General features: G+C 43.5%; 1 protein-coding gene across 5 annotated transcripts in view; it reads left to right on the forward strand.

The window, feature by feature from the left end:
- The window catches only part of Phactr1 (phosphatase and actin regulator 1), a 458,153-nt gene that overhangs the window by 25,100 nt on the left and 418,139 nt on the right, over positions 1-14,914 (forward strand). For 4 of the 5 annotated variants that reach the window (XM_011244395.3, NM_001302635.1, XM_006516905.4 and 1 more), the window contains exon 3: positions 4,231-4,377. In XM_011244395.3, the coding sequence (XP_011242697.1) occupies positions 4,231-4,377 (147 nt within the window). Of the gene's footprint in view, positions 1-4,107; positions 4,378-14,914 lie in introns of those variants that run through there. The other variant, NM_001005740.1, reaches the window with a different exon arrangement.

Here is a 14,914-nt window from a genome sequence, read left to right on the forward strand (position 1 = left end):
GGCAGAGAAGAATCATATTAGGAAAGGCAAGAAATGGAAGATACAGTCATAAGTAAAATATAATAACTGAATTCAACAGTGTGTGCATCAAGGTATAGTATTTTATTACCTTTTTTTTAAATAAAAAGTCTATCTATTTAAAAGTACTTGAATAACAGAATAGTCCGTAATAAACTTATACATGAGAATGTATGTAGCCAGGTGTGGTAGCAACACTTGTAATCCTAGCATGTAAGACAAATGCAGGAGAACTGTCACAAATTTAGAGTCACCCTGTATACATAAATCAAGTTGCAGGCCAACTCGGGCTATATGTCCCAACCCTGTATAATAATAATAATAAAATAATGTGACCATCTATGAAGAAAGGTAAACCTTAAACTATTAGCACCCTTAGTTCTTGATCATCATCTAAGAAATAGAATTTTTTTCACAAATGTGTTTTTCTGTATCAAGAATCAGTAAGTGGAATTAAAGAAAAAGGGAAATATATGACTAATTCCTCTTTCAAACAACTCTATCACTCTTCTTCAGACATGGCTCATGAATTACATAGGAGAGGGAATCCCGGGCATTTAAAACAAAAGGCCCTGCATTAATTTCCAGGGGCGTGGTTTCTGTAACATTCAGAGATGTTTGAGCCTCTTTACTTTCTGTTCCTTCCTAAGAACCGAAACCAGTGTGCCATGATTATGTGCTGTTTTATTGCTATGAATAGATGCCATGACCATGACAACCCTTAAAAAGGAAAACATTCAATTGAGGCTGTCTTCCAGTTCAGAGGTTTAGTCCATTATCGTCACAACGAGAAGTGTGTTAGCATGCAGGCAGATATGGTACTGGAGAAGTAGCTAAGAGTTCTACATCTGGATCCACAGGCAGCAGGAAATGACAATGAGCCACTAAGCCTGGCTTGAGCTTCTAAAACCTCAAAGCCCACCCCCAGTCCCAGTGGTATACTTCCTCCAACTAAACCACACCTTCTCCAACAAAGCTACACCTCCAATAGTGCCACTCCCTATGAGTCTGTGGGGGCCATTTTCATTTGGACCCTTGTATTAAGGACACACCCACCTTTCCCCATTGCAATAGAGCCATTCTTTTGAAAAAGCTGTGTTTCACTGAGAATGCACTTGATATAATGATGAGTCAAATATAATAGAGGGGTGAATTTAAATTGTGGTTGGAGCCAGGCATACTGCTGTATAGCAGTAATCCTAGCAACCAAAAAGTTGAGGCAGGAGACTAGAGAGTTCAAAGCCAGAGTGAGCAATAGTGTACATCCAGGGCCAGCCTGAGCTACATAGCAAGATTGCTTCAAATCCTTACATACAAGGATGAGTAGGTAGGTAGGTAGATGATAGGTAGATAGATAGATAGATAGATAGATAGATAGATAGATAGATAGATAGATAGATGTAGTATACCAAACATATCTAATAGTAGATCAACTAGCCACCTGTATCAAAGCTACATCCTCAAATTCAACTGGGGATGAAATTACATCTGTAATTACAAGTAAAGACTTTTTGTTCTTGTCATTATTCTCCATTCAGTATGACAGGTCAATTATTTACATCAATTCTGTGTTGGATGACGTATTAAAAGGGAACAGTAATGATCCACAGGTGACTTCAAGTATACAGGAGATCATACAAATATGTTATATAAGCTTGAACATTCTGGGCTTTTGTTATCCATGATGAATTCTGGAAACCACACCCTGTGAACACTGACTGTACTCATTGAAGATGTAGTGTCCAAATTCAGGGAGACATTGACTTGATCCCCAACTTACACACTCATTAGTTACTTAATGCTCCTTCATTCACTTTGTCTTTCCTTCTTCCTCCCTCCTTCTTATACTTCTTTTATTGAGAAATAATCTTTTGAGCATTTACCATGTGGTAGGGCTGCTAGTTAGTTTTCATCAACTTGACACAAACTCGGGGCAACTAGGAAGAAGGAGCCTCAAGGAATCTAATGGAGGCAACTCCTCCATTACAATGAGTGGTACCATTCCCTAGTTATTCAGTCTTGGTAAAGTAATTGAATGTGAGCTTGGAAGCTCAAGTCAGTAAACAATTTTTCTCCATGGTCCCTGCTTCGATCCCTGCCTCCCGGTTCGTCCTCTGCCTTGGTTTTTCTTGATGATAGAATAACAGACTATAACCTGTAAGTCAAATAAAACTTGTCATCTTCCAAGTTACTTTTGGTCAGTTTTTTAATTGCAGCAATAGGATGCAAACTAGAGCAGTAGGTTCACAACAGCAACACATTCCTAGGAACACATGAAGAGTCTGAAGAAGATTGTAGTGAAGCACATTAACACAGGTTGCAGACATATCCAAAATGAGTCAGATGTAGGCAATCCAAGTAACCTCCAAGGAAACAGTGGGAGAGAAAGGTTCAAGGATAGGCTGAAGTTAGACTCAGTGTTGGGGGAGGGCAGGCAGTGAATGGCAGGACAAACAATTTCAGACTAATCTGTAGAGAACTGACTGACAAAAATCAAGTAGTAAGGAATGTGGTTCAGTACTGGAAGAGCAAAGGAATAGATAAGTTCAAGAAAGAGGGATTATGGAATATTTCAATGAGCCCAAGAAAAGAATAGAATTAACTGTTAGAAAGACATCGGCAGCCTTTAAAAGTGAACTTGGTAGAGAGATGAAGTCAGGAAGGAGTAGATGAAATGAGAGACAGGGAATAGGAAGTAAAGAAATGGGAATTCTGGGGTACCAAGAGTTCCATAGGAAGGACAAACTGAATCACAGAGACGGTGGGAGAGGCAGAGGAAGAGGTAGGCCAAGATTAACCATGACTATGTGAAGGCAGGAGACCTGTGGGGAGAGACTGGTGATCCCAGAGTGGGGTGGATATGAAATGAGTAAGAACAACGTCTGCAGTACAGAGAAGAGCTTGCAGAGCCTGGGGTGGGAGTGCAGAGGGCATGAAGCCACATTGAGCTGGTCTTTGTACCGAGGAGGTCAGGTTGCCCACCTACAGGAGGTGGGCACTTACCACACAGAAGGGTAGTGACACCAGGGTAGGGAAAAAAAGATAATGTCAGAAGATTCAGGAAGACAAACATAAAGGGGTTTAGCTCATCAATAGGTCCAGCGGCAGCATCAAACGGGTGCTGATCACGCCCCTGGAAAGCCTTCTGGTTCTTTTGCTGTGTTTTGTGGAGTGTTACAGTCAGACAGTACAAAGGTTCAAAGGAATCCAAGGCCCTTTGATGGCCACCTCTCCTTCAGGAATAATGGTGCAGAGCTGCAGAAGCAAAGTCCAGTGCACACATCGTTATTTGTATGAGATGTGACTGACAGAAAGAGTTGAAGGTTCACATAAGTAGGTATGATGTAGACAGAGAACCACATCTTACAACTTAGTGGGTGTAGAAGAGGACCATTGGTTCTGTGAATAAGCCTGGTCTACATTGAAAATATCAATTATGAAACCCATCCTACCAAACTTGTCTACACTCTTCCTCCACTTCCCACCTCTAAATTGTAAGGGGCAGATAAGAGAGTTTCCAACCATGCCATGATCTGTTTCGAACTTTATTTGTGCTTCTGGTTTGGGACAGATAGGACAGGGGACTTGTCCTGGAAATGGTAGGTGTCCTGCTCCTGAGGCCAAGGGGCAAGAGTGAGGGGCTCCAGGAGTGGCAGCTGGAAGCATAAAAGCTGGGTTCTGTGGTCCCGAGGCAGCCTCAGGCTAGAGAGTCCCCTGGGATCTTGGAGACTGTATTCGCCTGCATGTGAAAGGCGAGGAAGCGTATTTGGCGGGAGAGGGCACAGTGCTGACTGGGCATCTTGGCTTGGGAGTCTTCCTATTCGCATTAGCCTATCTGTGCCAGTGGCTGAAACAGGGCTGCGGCAGGAGGCGTGGTGTTGATCCAGAGCACTGACCCCTTGGCCCAGCATTGGGAGAGGAGTTAGGGGGAGCCCCGGGTACAGATCAGGGCTAACCTGATCTTGCTCCAGTCCGCCAATCCTTAACGGATTTTCTTTCTCTCCTTTCACCCTTTTCTCTGCTCTCTTTCTCTCTTTCTTTCTCTTCCTCTTTTCCCCTCTTTCCCTCTCTCCCCCCTCCCTCCCTGTCCCCTTCCCCTCCTCTCCTTCTCCCCTCCCCTCCCCCTTTCTATGTGTGTGAGCCTCCTCCTTTCCCCTCCTCCCCCTTTCCGCCTCTCTCCCTCCCCCTCTCTCCATCTCCTTCTCCTCTCAGCTCGCCGGGCGACCCTGCTCCTGCCTCCCACATTAATGGCGGCTTCTTCGGAGGATGACATAGACCGGCGGCCCATCAGAAGAGTCCGCTCCAAGAGCGACACGCCATATCTCGCAGAGGCCAGGATCTCCTTTAACCTGGGGGCAGGTAAGGACACCCCTCGCCTTCCTCTGGGTGTCAGGCACCTGCTTCCTTCCTTCCCTTCCTCCTGGGCCGGATCAGCCCTCGCCCCTCCCTGGTGCCCCCTCCCTGCGCCCTTCTGCCCTGCAGGCGCCTTGCTCTCACACTGGCTCCCTTTGTGTCGCCCGCGTGGGGAGGGCGTGTGTGAGAGTGTGTATTGCAGGGATGGGGGAGGGTAGCGCGTAGAGCCTTACACACAACCAGTGACACCCACGCGGGCTTTCCCCTTCCAGGAAGAAAAGTGTCAGTGATAACAATGACCCCCAAAATCACCCGGCGCGGGGTAGGGATGCCGCGCGGCTGTGGGCGGAGGGAATGACAGGGCTTCCTGGGTGAGGCTGTCGCCAGCGGGGCTACTACAGGGTGGAACTTGTTGGTGACATTCAAACCGCCGGGTGGTTTTGTCTGGAGGGTGTCACCGCACTGATGCGGGGAGGGGGCGGGACTGACCTGGGAACAGTGGTTGGAAAGCCACCTTGGAGGTCAAGATGCAAGCGTGCAGTTGGGTGATTCCGTGCGTTTCAAGTGGCCCAGATAGAATTAAGGGGAAAGGATGAGCAGGGTAGAAGGAGAGGAGAAAGGAGAGGACTGAGGAAGATGGGAAAGGAAGGAGAGGAAAAGGGGGAGAGAAGAGAGTTAGGGGAAGGGTAAATGAAGGGGCAGAAAGATTCCAAGTTACTATGCTGCAGGTGTGTGCTCTGGGACACCTAATGAGTAACACCAGTCTGTGTTTTCCCCACCGCTGCCCAAACTCACAACGGAGTTGCTCTCTCAGAAGTTGTTCACCACTAACTTGACAGAACACTTCTGGATGGCTCCCATCCCTCAGCCCTACCTGTCTTCCTTCCTCTCACGCCGCCTTCTCCAGGCCGAAAGACAGAGAGCTGAATCTCTCTTATGACTCAATTTCAGAATAAGTTTTAAAAAGCAGACAACTCTTAAAAAAAAAAACCAAAAACTTACGAACTGAATTGGTGTGTCTCTGCACGTGTGTCTTGTGTCTTCATGTGTGTGTGTGTTCGTGTGCGCGCACACACACACTGAAGCAAAGGATATATATGTGATGTCATGTGGAGAATGGTTTAGACATAAGACTATTGCCTAGAGAAAGAGAGTCATTGAGTAAGCAACTTTTTTATGGCTGAAAAAAATGGGAACTGACTGGGCCGGAGTAACCAAAAATGTTCTTGTCTTGGTGACTTGACTATTTAAGGGGCGTGTTCTATGGTAATTTCCTCAGGGACTGCCTTTGGCGTTGGAATTGGAGGGAAGAGACCTTCTCTGTGGAGTTTTGGTCATTTGTTTGTGACATGCTGCAGTAGTTCTTGGTACTCTTCTGGGAATCCTTGTTTGCACCTTCCAGGTCCAGCACATTTCTGGGAGGTCTTCCACGGAACTGGGAAGTACTTGCTTTAGGACCAGCCTTGTTCTCCCAAGCTAATGATCTTAGGAATTTTAGGTGTCTTCCATGTATTTAGTAGGAAAGAAAATGAACTAAAGTATAGTTAGTGAAGATTGTTTACCTTCTTAGTAGGGTTATACCGAAGTAATAAAGCACTGAAGAAGGGTATCGAGTCTCAGCTACTATTCAGTGACATTGAGCCACAGAGTCAAACCAATGACTTAGTCTTTTACTCTGCTTAGATTGCTCTGGAGTCCAACTAAAAGATTGCTTCACACAGGGCATGTCTTCATTTCATCGGGAAGTAAATCAGATGTGGACCCGGTCCCTCCTGTGTCTTTCTTAATGCACCCCTAAAGGTACACTGACAAGGCAAACACTGTTCAAGAGAAACCCTGGAGGAGGTGGGCAGCCACAGCTCTGTAGGGAGTGTTGGAGGAGCTGTCCTCTCTTCCTGGTGCTGAAGCAAAGGGCAGGAAGGCAAAGACATGGCTGCCAGAGGGACAGCAGACAGAGGAGTGTTCCTGTGGTTTCTGAGACTAAATCACAAGGAAAAAATATGGAAGACCTGTACCCCTAAAAACTTTTCAATTCCTGATCCCCCACCCTGCCATTGCTGCCTGTTTACTGTACCTCTCTTATGTCTACTGCTCCGTGCTCAAATGGGACGTCTCTCCCCTCCCCCATCTCCCTAATTTTAGGCTGCCTGCTCACTCCTGGGCCTTTCTTTACTTTCCAGCTGTTTTCTGGTTGCTTTCTTAACAAAGTAAATGCACACACAGATGTGCCTTTCCACCGCATTTAAAAGTAATTGTAACCCCTGATTTAAAGAAAGAGAAAAAAGCAAACAGCCTTGTTTATCTCCTTAAGCAGAAAGCTGTAATTAAGCTATTAGTGTCGTTATCAGGGCTGCTGAACAGAAGAGCCTGCACACTCCCAATACATTGTGTAATCTGGGCATAGCAAGAATTTTGTTTGCCTCCTAACAGCAATTTATAAACAACTAGCCAGACAAGTACCTTTGGCCTCCTTCTCCCAAACATGCAGTTACTCCCTGCTACCTCTAGATAGATTCTCACTCTTTTAAAGAACTTCTGTTAAGGATTTGCCTCCTCAAGCCCCTCATTTGTGTATAAGTCCATCTTTAATATTTTACACATTTTGCAATGCTTGAAGGTGATACCTATAAATATTTTCGTTTTTCTTGATTATGAATCATTTTAGGTACGAACTTGGGCACTAACCCATTCAGTTGCTGGATTAAAGTGGACTAGATAGTTTGAAAACTAACCAAGCACTTCAGCATTCTTCCAACTATATCCTGTCCCTGACAGAACTTAATAACCTAATTTTGAAACAAGTCCACAGGTTAAGTGTAGGATATACTTCTTAAGCTATAGTCCCATGACAATTAAACAACAGTATCAAAACATGAATCTTTTACCACCCTGTGGGTATGTTAACTTCATTCATATTTAAACTGAGAGATCAGAAATTTTCTGAACCATGTCTTTGATTTGACCAAAATAACTCCATTTGGGGGTTTTAAGCTATCACTCAACATTTGGAAGTTATAAGTATTGTGAGATGGGTTTTTGCTGGAGATAATGTCAAAGCTAAAGAAATTGAAGACAGTGTACTCATTGTAGGGTATCTAGACACCAGGTTTCACTTAGAACAGTGGGAGTGGGCTTTATATGTTCCCTAAGAAATTAAAATGTGTCAAAGGGACAATCTGCAACAGGGGAGTATGTTCACTCTGCTATTAGCAGTAATAGGCATCACTAGCATTTAGCTTTAGAGAATTTATCTTCTTGCCTTAGGAAGTTGTTCACTCCCTGCATTGAAGAGGCAGGTGCCTTACCTATGCCTTCCACTTATCTGTATATTATATGATATATTCAGTTCCTAGGTGACACTAAAACTGAAGTTCTATATAATTATGCACTGAAGGGGATAAAGAGTAATGGGATGGAAAAAAATTAAAGAATGTATAAAGTATCTTAAAGAGAAGTCAGTGCAAAACTCCAGCTTGCTCCTGGTTAATTTTAGAGTGTCTGAACCCCCCTCTCCAAGTAATATGTGGCACATAAGGAGATATGCTCTCTCTGTCTCTCTCTCTCTGTCTCTCTGTCTCTCTCTGTCTTTATCTCTCTCTGTCTGTCTCTTTCTGTCTCTCTGTCTCTGTCTCTCTCTCTGAGTGTGTGTGTGTGTGTGTGTGTTGTGTGTGTGTGTGTATGTTTGTGTTACCCACATGCACGGGCATGTGCAGGTACATGTGAAGAGGCCAGAGGGAATTGATGACCTGATCGTCACTCTCCACCTTAGTCCTTTTAGACAGGATTAGTAGAGCTAGGCTGGTAGCCACCCAGCTCCCAGATCATCCTGCTGCCTCCACCAACCCCCTCCCCAACCTTAGCTTAGGTGTTACAAGTGAATGTGCAACCACAGTACTTCTCTTGGGACGAATCTGAACTCAGGTCTTCAGGCTGATGCAGCATGGTCTCTTTCTCTCCAGCTCAGGGGATAGAGTTCTTCATCCACACTTCAGCATTGCTTTCTGTCTCTGGATATTTTAAATGAAGAGCATGGCCAACATTTATGTTTTTTATAAAACAAGCATGTTTGTATTTTTTATAAAACCAGGGTCTGCTTTTGTTCCTGATCATAGTGAAAAATAAAGATTTCTGGTTTGCACTGGTCTGTTCTACTCTTTCAGGTCCACAGGATGAAAAGAGTCATAAGTGGCTTGGTTTGGATATCTTAAGAGTGGATAGGTTCATCTAGATCCAGGACTTTTAACACCTTCTCCATAATTAAATACTATGAAAGATGTGTGTTTCCCTTTATCTTCTTACTTAACCAGAGCAGGTAAATCTATACACAGAAAAGCCACACAGGGCAGGTACAACTTCAATATAAAGCTTTGAAATCCATGGGGATTGATACTTCTAGGCACTTCCTTGGCCATGAACTACAAACGCATCTTTCTTTTCTCCATTGACAGAGAAAAACGAGAGAAACAAACGAGCTATGGCCTATGATAAATACAGAAGTTGCATATCAATAAATTTGCACAGATACCTATTATTATTAAAGCAAACCATTTTTCAAAGTGTCTTGTAGAGTTGCTCTTTCTCTATGTAATTTTGATCACTGATTACTGTACAAATGAAATAGTTATAAGATAGCATACTTAAATTTTAAGTGGAAACCAAAGATAATTTGTCAAGCTAACATTTCCCCTCCTCGAGCTAATGAAGTAAAAAGAGAAACATACAGTATAGCCAGTGTGCTGTGTGACTAACATAAAGTCTGAGGGAGACAACTAGCATCGGGTGCTGTTCATAGTGTGAGACAAAGACCCTGGTATCTTCATAGTTTGTTTTATCATGTGCCCAGCCACTTAGAAAAGTGGATATGACTTCTAGAGGAGAAGAGGACTGTGTAGACACTTAGAATTTTTTAATGTATAAGCCTTTAACATAACAAAGGCTAGATCCATGAAACATGAGAATCGTTTTATAGTCTTATCCAATAATGATGGATCTGTACAACTTCCTTTATGAAATTCCAAAAGACAACAGGGATGACCTCCTTAACGTACCTGAATGAAAGGGCTGTGTAAAATTGCACCTCATTAACATACGTGAATGAAGGGGCTGTGTAAATGCTTTTATGTTTCCTATCAGTCTTTTCTTACCCCATTTATGTGCCCCAAACTACTAATTGTCAGCAGAATCTCTGATGGTAAAGTATCTGGGCTGTGACTATAGGCATGAGGTGTGTGTGTGTGTGTGTGTGTGTGTGTGTGTGTGTGTGTGTGTGTGAAGTATTCTGAACAAAGCCCCATTATTACTGGATTTAAACCAACCAAATTACATGTTGGTTTAATATTAAAATTATAGTTTAATCAAAGGTACAGGAAGAGCTTTATTAGTCTCTATTACTCACACATTTCTCCCATATGCCAGCTGGGCCCTTTATTCGAGGGAAGAAATACTGACTTGGTGATATTCATTTCAAATAGAATATTAACTGAGCACTTAACTATGTATCAGGGCCTTTTCAGACACTGCTAAACCTGAGTGATGAAAAGGAGTAGTATCTGACTCTCTTGAATTTTAAATTCTAAAGCAGATTCTGGACAATAATACACAGTAGGGTGTCCCTTGTCCAGTGCTTGGAAACAGAAGCGTTTCGGATTTTAGATATTTTGAGATTCCGGACATTTGCATGATTTTATCAGTGAAGTGATTCTACTCTGCAAAACTTGAAAATAAAATCCACCTGCTGTCCCCAAAGTCACTCATACACAAAAAAAGATTTGAGCTCTGAAGCTTTGGGATTAAGGATTTTTTTTTCCAGATTAACAATGTGTAATCTATAAGGACATGGTGAAGTATTTCACAAATCCATACATGTAAAGAACAAAATGAAGGAAGCAGGCTAAGAGGTTGATTCGTGTGGCAGGAAGGAGGGTGGATTGCAAAGTTGGCAGAGGGGAGAAATAGGAAGTCGATTCAAGCTCTTTAATTCAGGTAAAAGAATAAGAAATACAGAGTAAGGGAGAAAGCCAAGGAAAGACCAGGAGAAAGACCTCCAGTGAGGATAACCGGGTACATAAAGGAGCCCAGTGTGGCTGTAGAGGACTGAATAGGGGAGGGGTGAATGAGAGGAGATTCCAGAAAGAACGGATCAGGTCATATATGACCAGGTCATACATGAGTGAGGAAGTAGGAAAGTCAGTTTAGGGGCTAATAGTAACACAGGGAACACTTAGTAACTCTACAGGTGTCTAATTCAAATAAGGTTATGCACAGAAATCAATAATTAGGATCTTGCATTCCTGTCTTCCTGCTCCCTCTCTGTCTTCTAGTCCCTTCTCCCTTCCCTCCATAACTTCTCCCCCTCTCTCCATGTGCTCATGGCCGGCCTCTTCTGCCTCTTTCTCTCTCTCTCTCTCTCTCTCTCTCTCTCTCTCTCTCTCTCTCTCTCTACTACCCTCTCAACTCCCCTCCCCATGTCCTGAATAAACTCTATTCTATACTATATAAAAAAAATCAATAATTAGAACCATATACAGAGAGTGTATTGGATAGACAGCATTTACTAACTTTGCTGTGTCCAGGACTTTATAGGCCTGTGTTTATCCGTGACTCTAAGGAGACTGGCATCATTCTTGTACATCGAAACTAAGTCATAGAGAAGTTATAATGTAGTAAAGTAATGCAGCCAGAAATAAGAATTAGAAGCTATATCGTGTTAGACATCTTCACACTCCATGTTCTGAAGGGTCGTGATTAACCCCAAAAGGGTAAGCTAACATCACCAACTACTTTCAGACGTCACAATTAAAGCTGAACATAGCTCAAGGAAATAAAGAAACGAGGACAGGCATGTATCCTAAGTCATCCACAGCTGAGACTCAAGGTAAGAAATATACTTTATTCCACCTTACTGACCCATCCATATACTTATAAGTGATAAGTACAGTCTGATGTCTTCTGTAAAGTTCTATTCTATCCCTTCTGCCTTGAGCCATTCTCATGTATTTTCATTATAAAACTGCTACTTATGATCTATCTGAGTGAATTTACCGCCCACGCTTTGATAAATATTACTAAACTGGTGGCTTTCTAGGGGATACTTCTAAACTCGTGAATATTTGCCAAGAAATAAGACTTGTTTCTTCTGAATGGTTGAGAGTGAGGTAAATTTTCTTCTCTTCCCCAGACTGAGTCAAGGGGAAAGAAAAGGGACTGAGAACTCAGGACGGGTGTAGCCCTCTGGCACCACAGGCATGGGGGCCACACTGGAGATATTTTTAGAAGCCCATTGAGACATTGTAATTTCCTTCACTGTTGAAAACAATGAACAGACAAGCCTATAAACTGTATTTGTCATTACACCAATATTACATAAAATATGGTTTATGAGCTCCAACAGGAGCAGAAACAAGGCCATCGATAGAGGCTTCTTCTTCCAGGTAGGCGCGATAAATGGAAAGACAGAATCTGGAAACTTCTGGGTTCTGCTTCCCAGTCTTCCAGCAGCTGTGGGATCTTCAGTGAGGGAACACCTCACCTTCCCCTCCGCCACATCCTCTACGTTCTCTGTTAAAAAGAATTAATGGTGTTGGCCACCTTGGAGGTTTGCTTTAAGGATCTATTAATTGAATGAATGTGAAATCCAGAATAATGCTGGACACACAGTGAAGTTTCTTAGTACAAAGTGGAGAGTGAATGCTGCATCTTTAGTTCATTTTCCCATGGTATTCCTACCTCATCTCATCACCACCACCACCACAACCCCCACCACACCACCACAACCATACCTCCACAACAAAAATCACCAGAACGAGAACCTCCACCACATCACTACCACCACCACCACCACCACCACCACCCTCCCATACAAACCCTCACACTATCAACTGATGCCCGTCTGGTAGCTACACCTGTCTTCTAGGAGCAGAGCTCATGCATTAGGGATGCAGAAATACTAACATTGTAAATACACCTTCTTGGGGGTACATTTTATCTCTACTTAATGCTATTTTCTTAGGCTGCGGAAAGAAAATAAATAACCCACAATGAGAGGTAAAACCACCCTGGGTTCTGAATTTCTATGGTATTCCCATCTCACCACCACCACTGCCACCACCACCATAACCATAATCCCACAAGTGATCACATGTGAGTGAGGAAAAAAAAGTCTACTGGAGATTCCAGTGGCCTTTGGTGGACACAGTGAGTATAAACAGAGCTCACTCTGTAGAATGACCGTGGAGCATCTGTGACACCCTGGACTCCATCCCTATCACCACATATAACAGGAATGGTGGAGCACACCTAAAATGCCAGCCCTGGGAAGGTGGAGGAGGCAGGAGGGTCAAAATTTCACAGTCATCCTCAACTACACAGCAATGCCAAGGATGGCCTAATCTATATGAAATTTTCTCCCCAAATAAAAGAGGAAATTAAAAGGTAAACTTAGGGAAATATAGGCTGAATAAAAGAGAAAGGGAAGGGGGAAACTTTAGAGATTGAGAGTCTACATAAAAGCACAGCATCAGGGCTGGGAAGACAGGACAGTGAGTACAGCACTCACCTCAGAAGCATCAGGACCAAAGTTCAAATCCCAAACACATGTAAAACTAGGTATAGTAGTGCACATCTGCAGATTTGTCTGTATCCCAGCACTGCAAGATGGGAAGCAGAGACAGGAGTTACTGAGAAGTTTATGGGCAGCTTAGAGTATACAGTAGAAATAGATCATGCATCAAACAAGGTGGAAGGCAAGGACTGGCACCTGAGGTTATCCTCTGACCTACAGGGAGAGGGGGGAGAGAGAGGGGGGAGGGAGAGGGAGAGGGAGAGGGAGAGGGAGAGGGAGAGGGAGAGGGAGAGGGAGAGGGAGAGGGAGAGGGAGAGGGAGAGGGATTTTTCTGGAAAGCATAGCATCTTCTTACCTTTGGGTAGTTAAGGGGAGCATCTTCTCTTCTTTGATGGACATGGAGTTCTGTGATGTTTTACAGAATGCTGTTTCCTAAAGTTCGAGCCCCCACCTAGAGCTGCGTCACATTCTGAACCTATGACAATGCTCTGCCTAATTGTCTCCGTTCCTTTGAGAGCCAAGAATGAAGAATGCTTTCCCATAGTGAAGTGTTAGATGATGGACCGAAGCCTGTATGGTCTGGGGACTGGGACGTCTTCCACTCTCTGCCTCTGGCAAAGTAAGACACAGGAATAAAAACTGAAATTTTAACTGATCCCTGACAGGTGTCGCCTTTGCCAGGGCCAAACCCTCACTTATGTTCAGGGCTCTATCTATTCTTCCTTTGTAGACTGTGATCTCCATAGAATCTCCACCTCACTACAAGACAGAGCGCTTGAATTTTATGAGTGCTTTCATGTTTCAACCTAACCTCTCCTTCCTGTCCTGGCCTTCAGCCTCCCATGTGCAATTGGTATTCAAGAACAAACCTGGTGTTTTGACCCCAAAGCACCTATTTCCCTCAAGGGTCATTGACTTAACTGGGCACAAGACAACCAAATAACCAGATGTCACTCTTCTTTCATGACCCTTCTCCTCCTTCCTTCACCCTCTCTTTTCTCCCAACTGAACACCCTAATTATTTGCTTTAGCCTCACAAAAGCATACACAGAAGCTTCAAGGCAAAAACCTTTTATTTCTGAGAGGGAGAGACTTAAATGTCCCCCGTGGATGCTCGGAAGTCTGGGGCTGTTCATTACCTCCCACTCACACCACGGAATTACAGTTTGCACAGCTGTGGAGCCAGCTGCCCCGCGTTTACTCCAGACCTCGACTGCGCTGCCTTGCAGCGGGAGCCTTGTTACAGACTGATGGCAAAGCTGGCTGTATCCAGCAAAGCCTCTTCTTCTGTAGGAAAATGACTTCTGACAGCAGTTTTGGTTAGTGCCGAGTTGCTCTGAGTATAAAACAGCAGGTCTAGGAACAATTTCTCATTGTTAAAGCTGTTCAACAGAAACAGAATGGGCAGAAAGAAAAGTGGGAGTGACTGGGGTATTATTTATTTTATTTGGGGTCATACCCTTCCAAGGCTCTTTCCCCCAATGTCTGGTTTTCATTCACAAAACTAGTAAATATTGTCAACAATTTATCTAGGGCCAAAGCTAGGGTAAATGATACAGACCACACTAAAATCTGGTCTATCATCTATTCCCTGTTGTATACAGCTAATAATTCTACATCATTTTATGCATGCATGTATTTTGCAATGCTTGACATTGAAGACAGTTAATAGTAGAAGACAGTTAATAGTTTTGAAGAAATTAGGTGTTCAGTATATTCTTTGGATTGTGCAAGATTTCTCAATGACTGCGTCTTTTTTCCCCCCAAGGGCTAAAATGGTCAAGTTAGTTTTCCTTTTTCCCTCCCATGGAAAGAGTTTGCAGTACATATGCAATGATAAATCATTAATGCGGTTTGTGAAGTTTAGCCAAAGGTGTCCCCTGGACTCCACATTCCTCTGAGCTCTCACCACAAAACCTGCTGTGCAAACAGCCCTGCCAGCAGTAGCTATAAAGGCTTGGCCCCTCTGTTGGTCCGAAGAGT

The sequence above is a fragment of the Mus musculus genome, chromosome 13 (assembly GCF_000001635.26).
Source record: "Mus musculus strain C57BL/6J chromosome 13, GRCm38.p6 C57BL/6J".
NCBI lineage: Eukaryota > Metazoa > Chordata > Mammalia > Rodentia > Muridae > Mus > Mus musculus.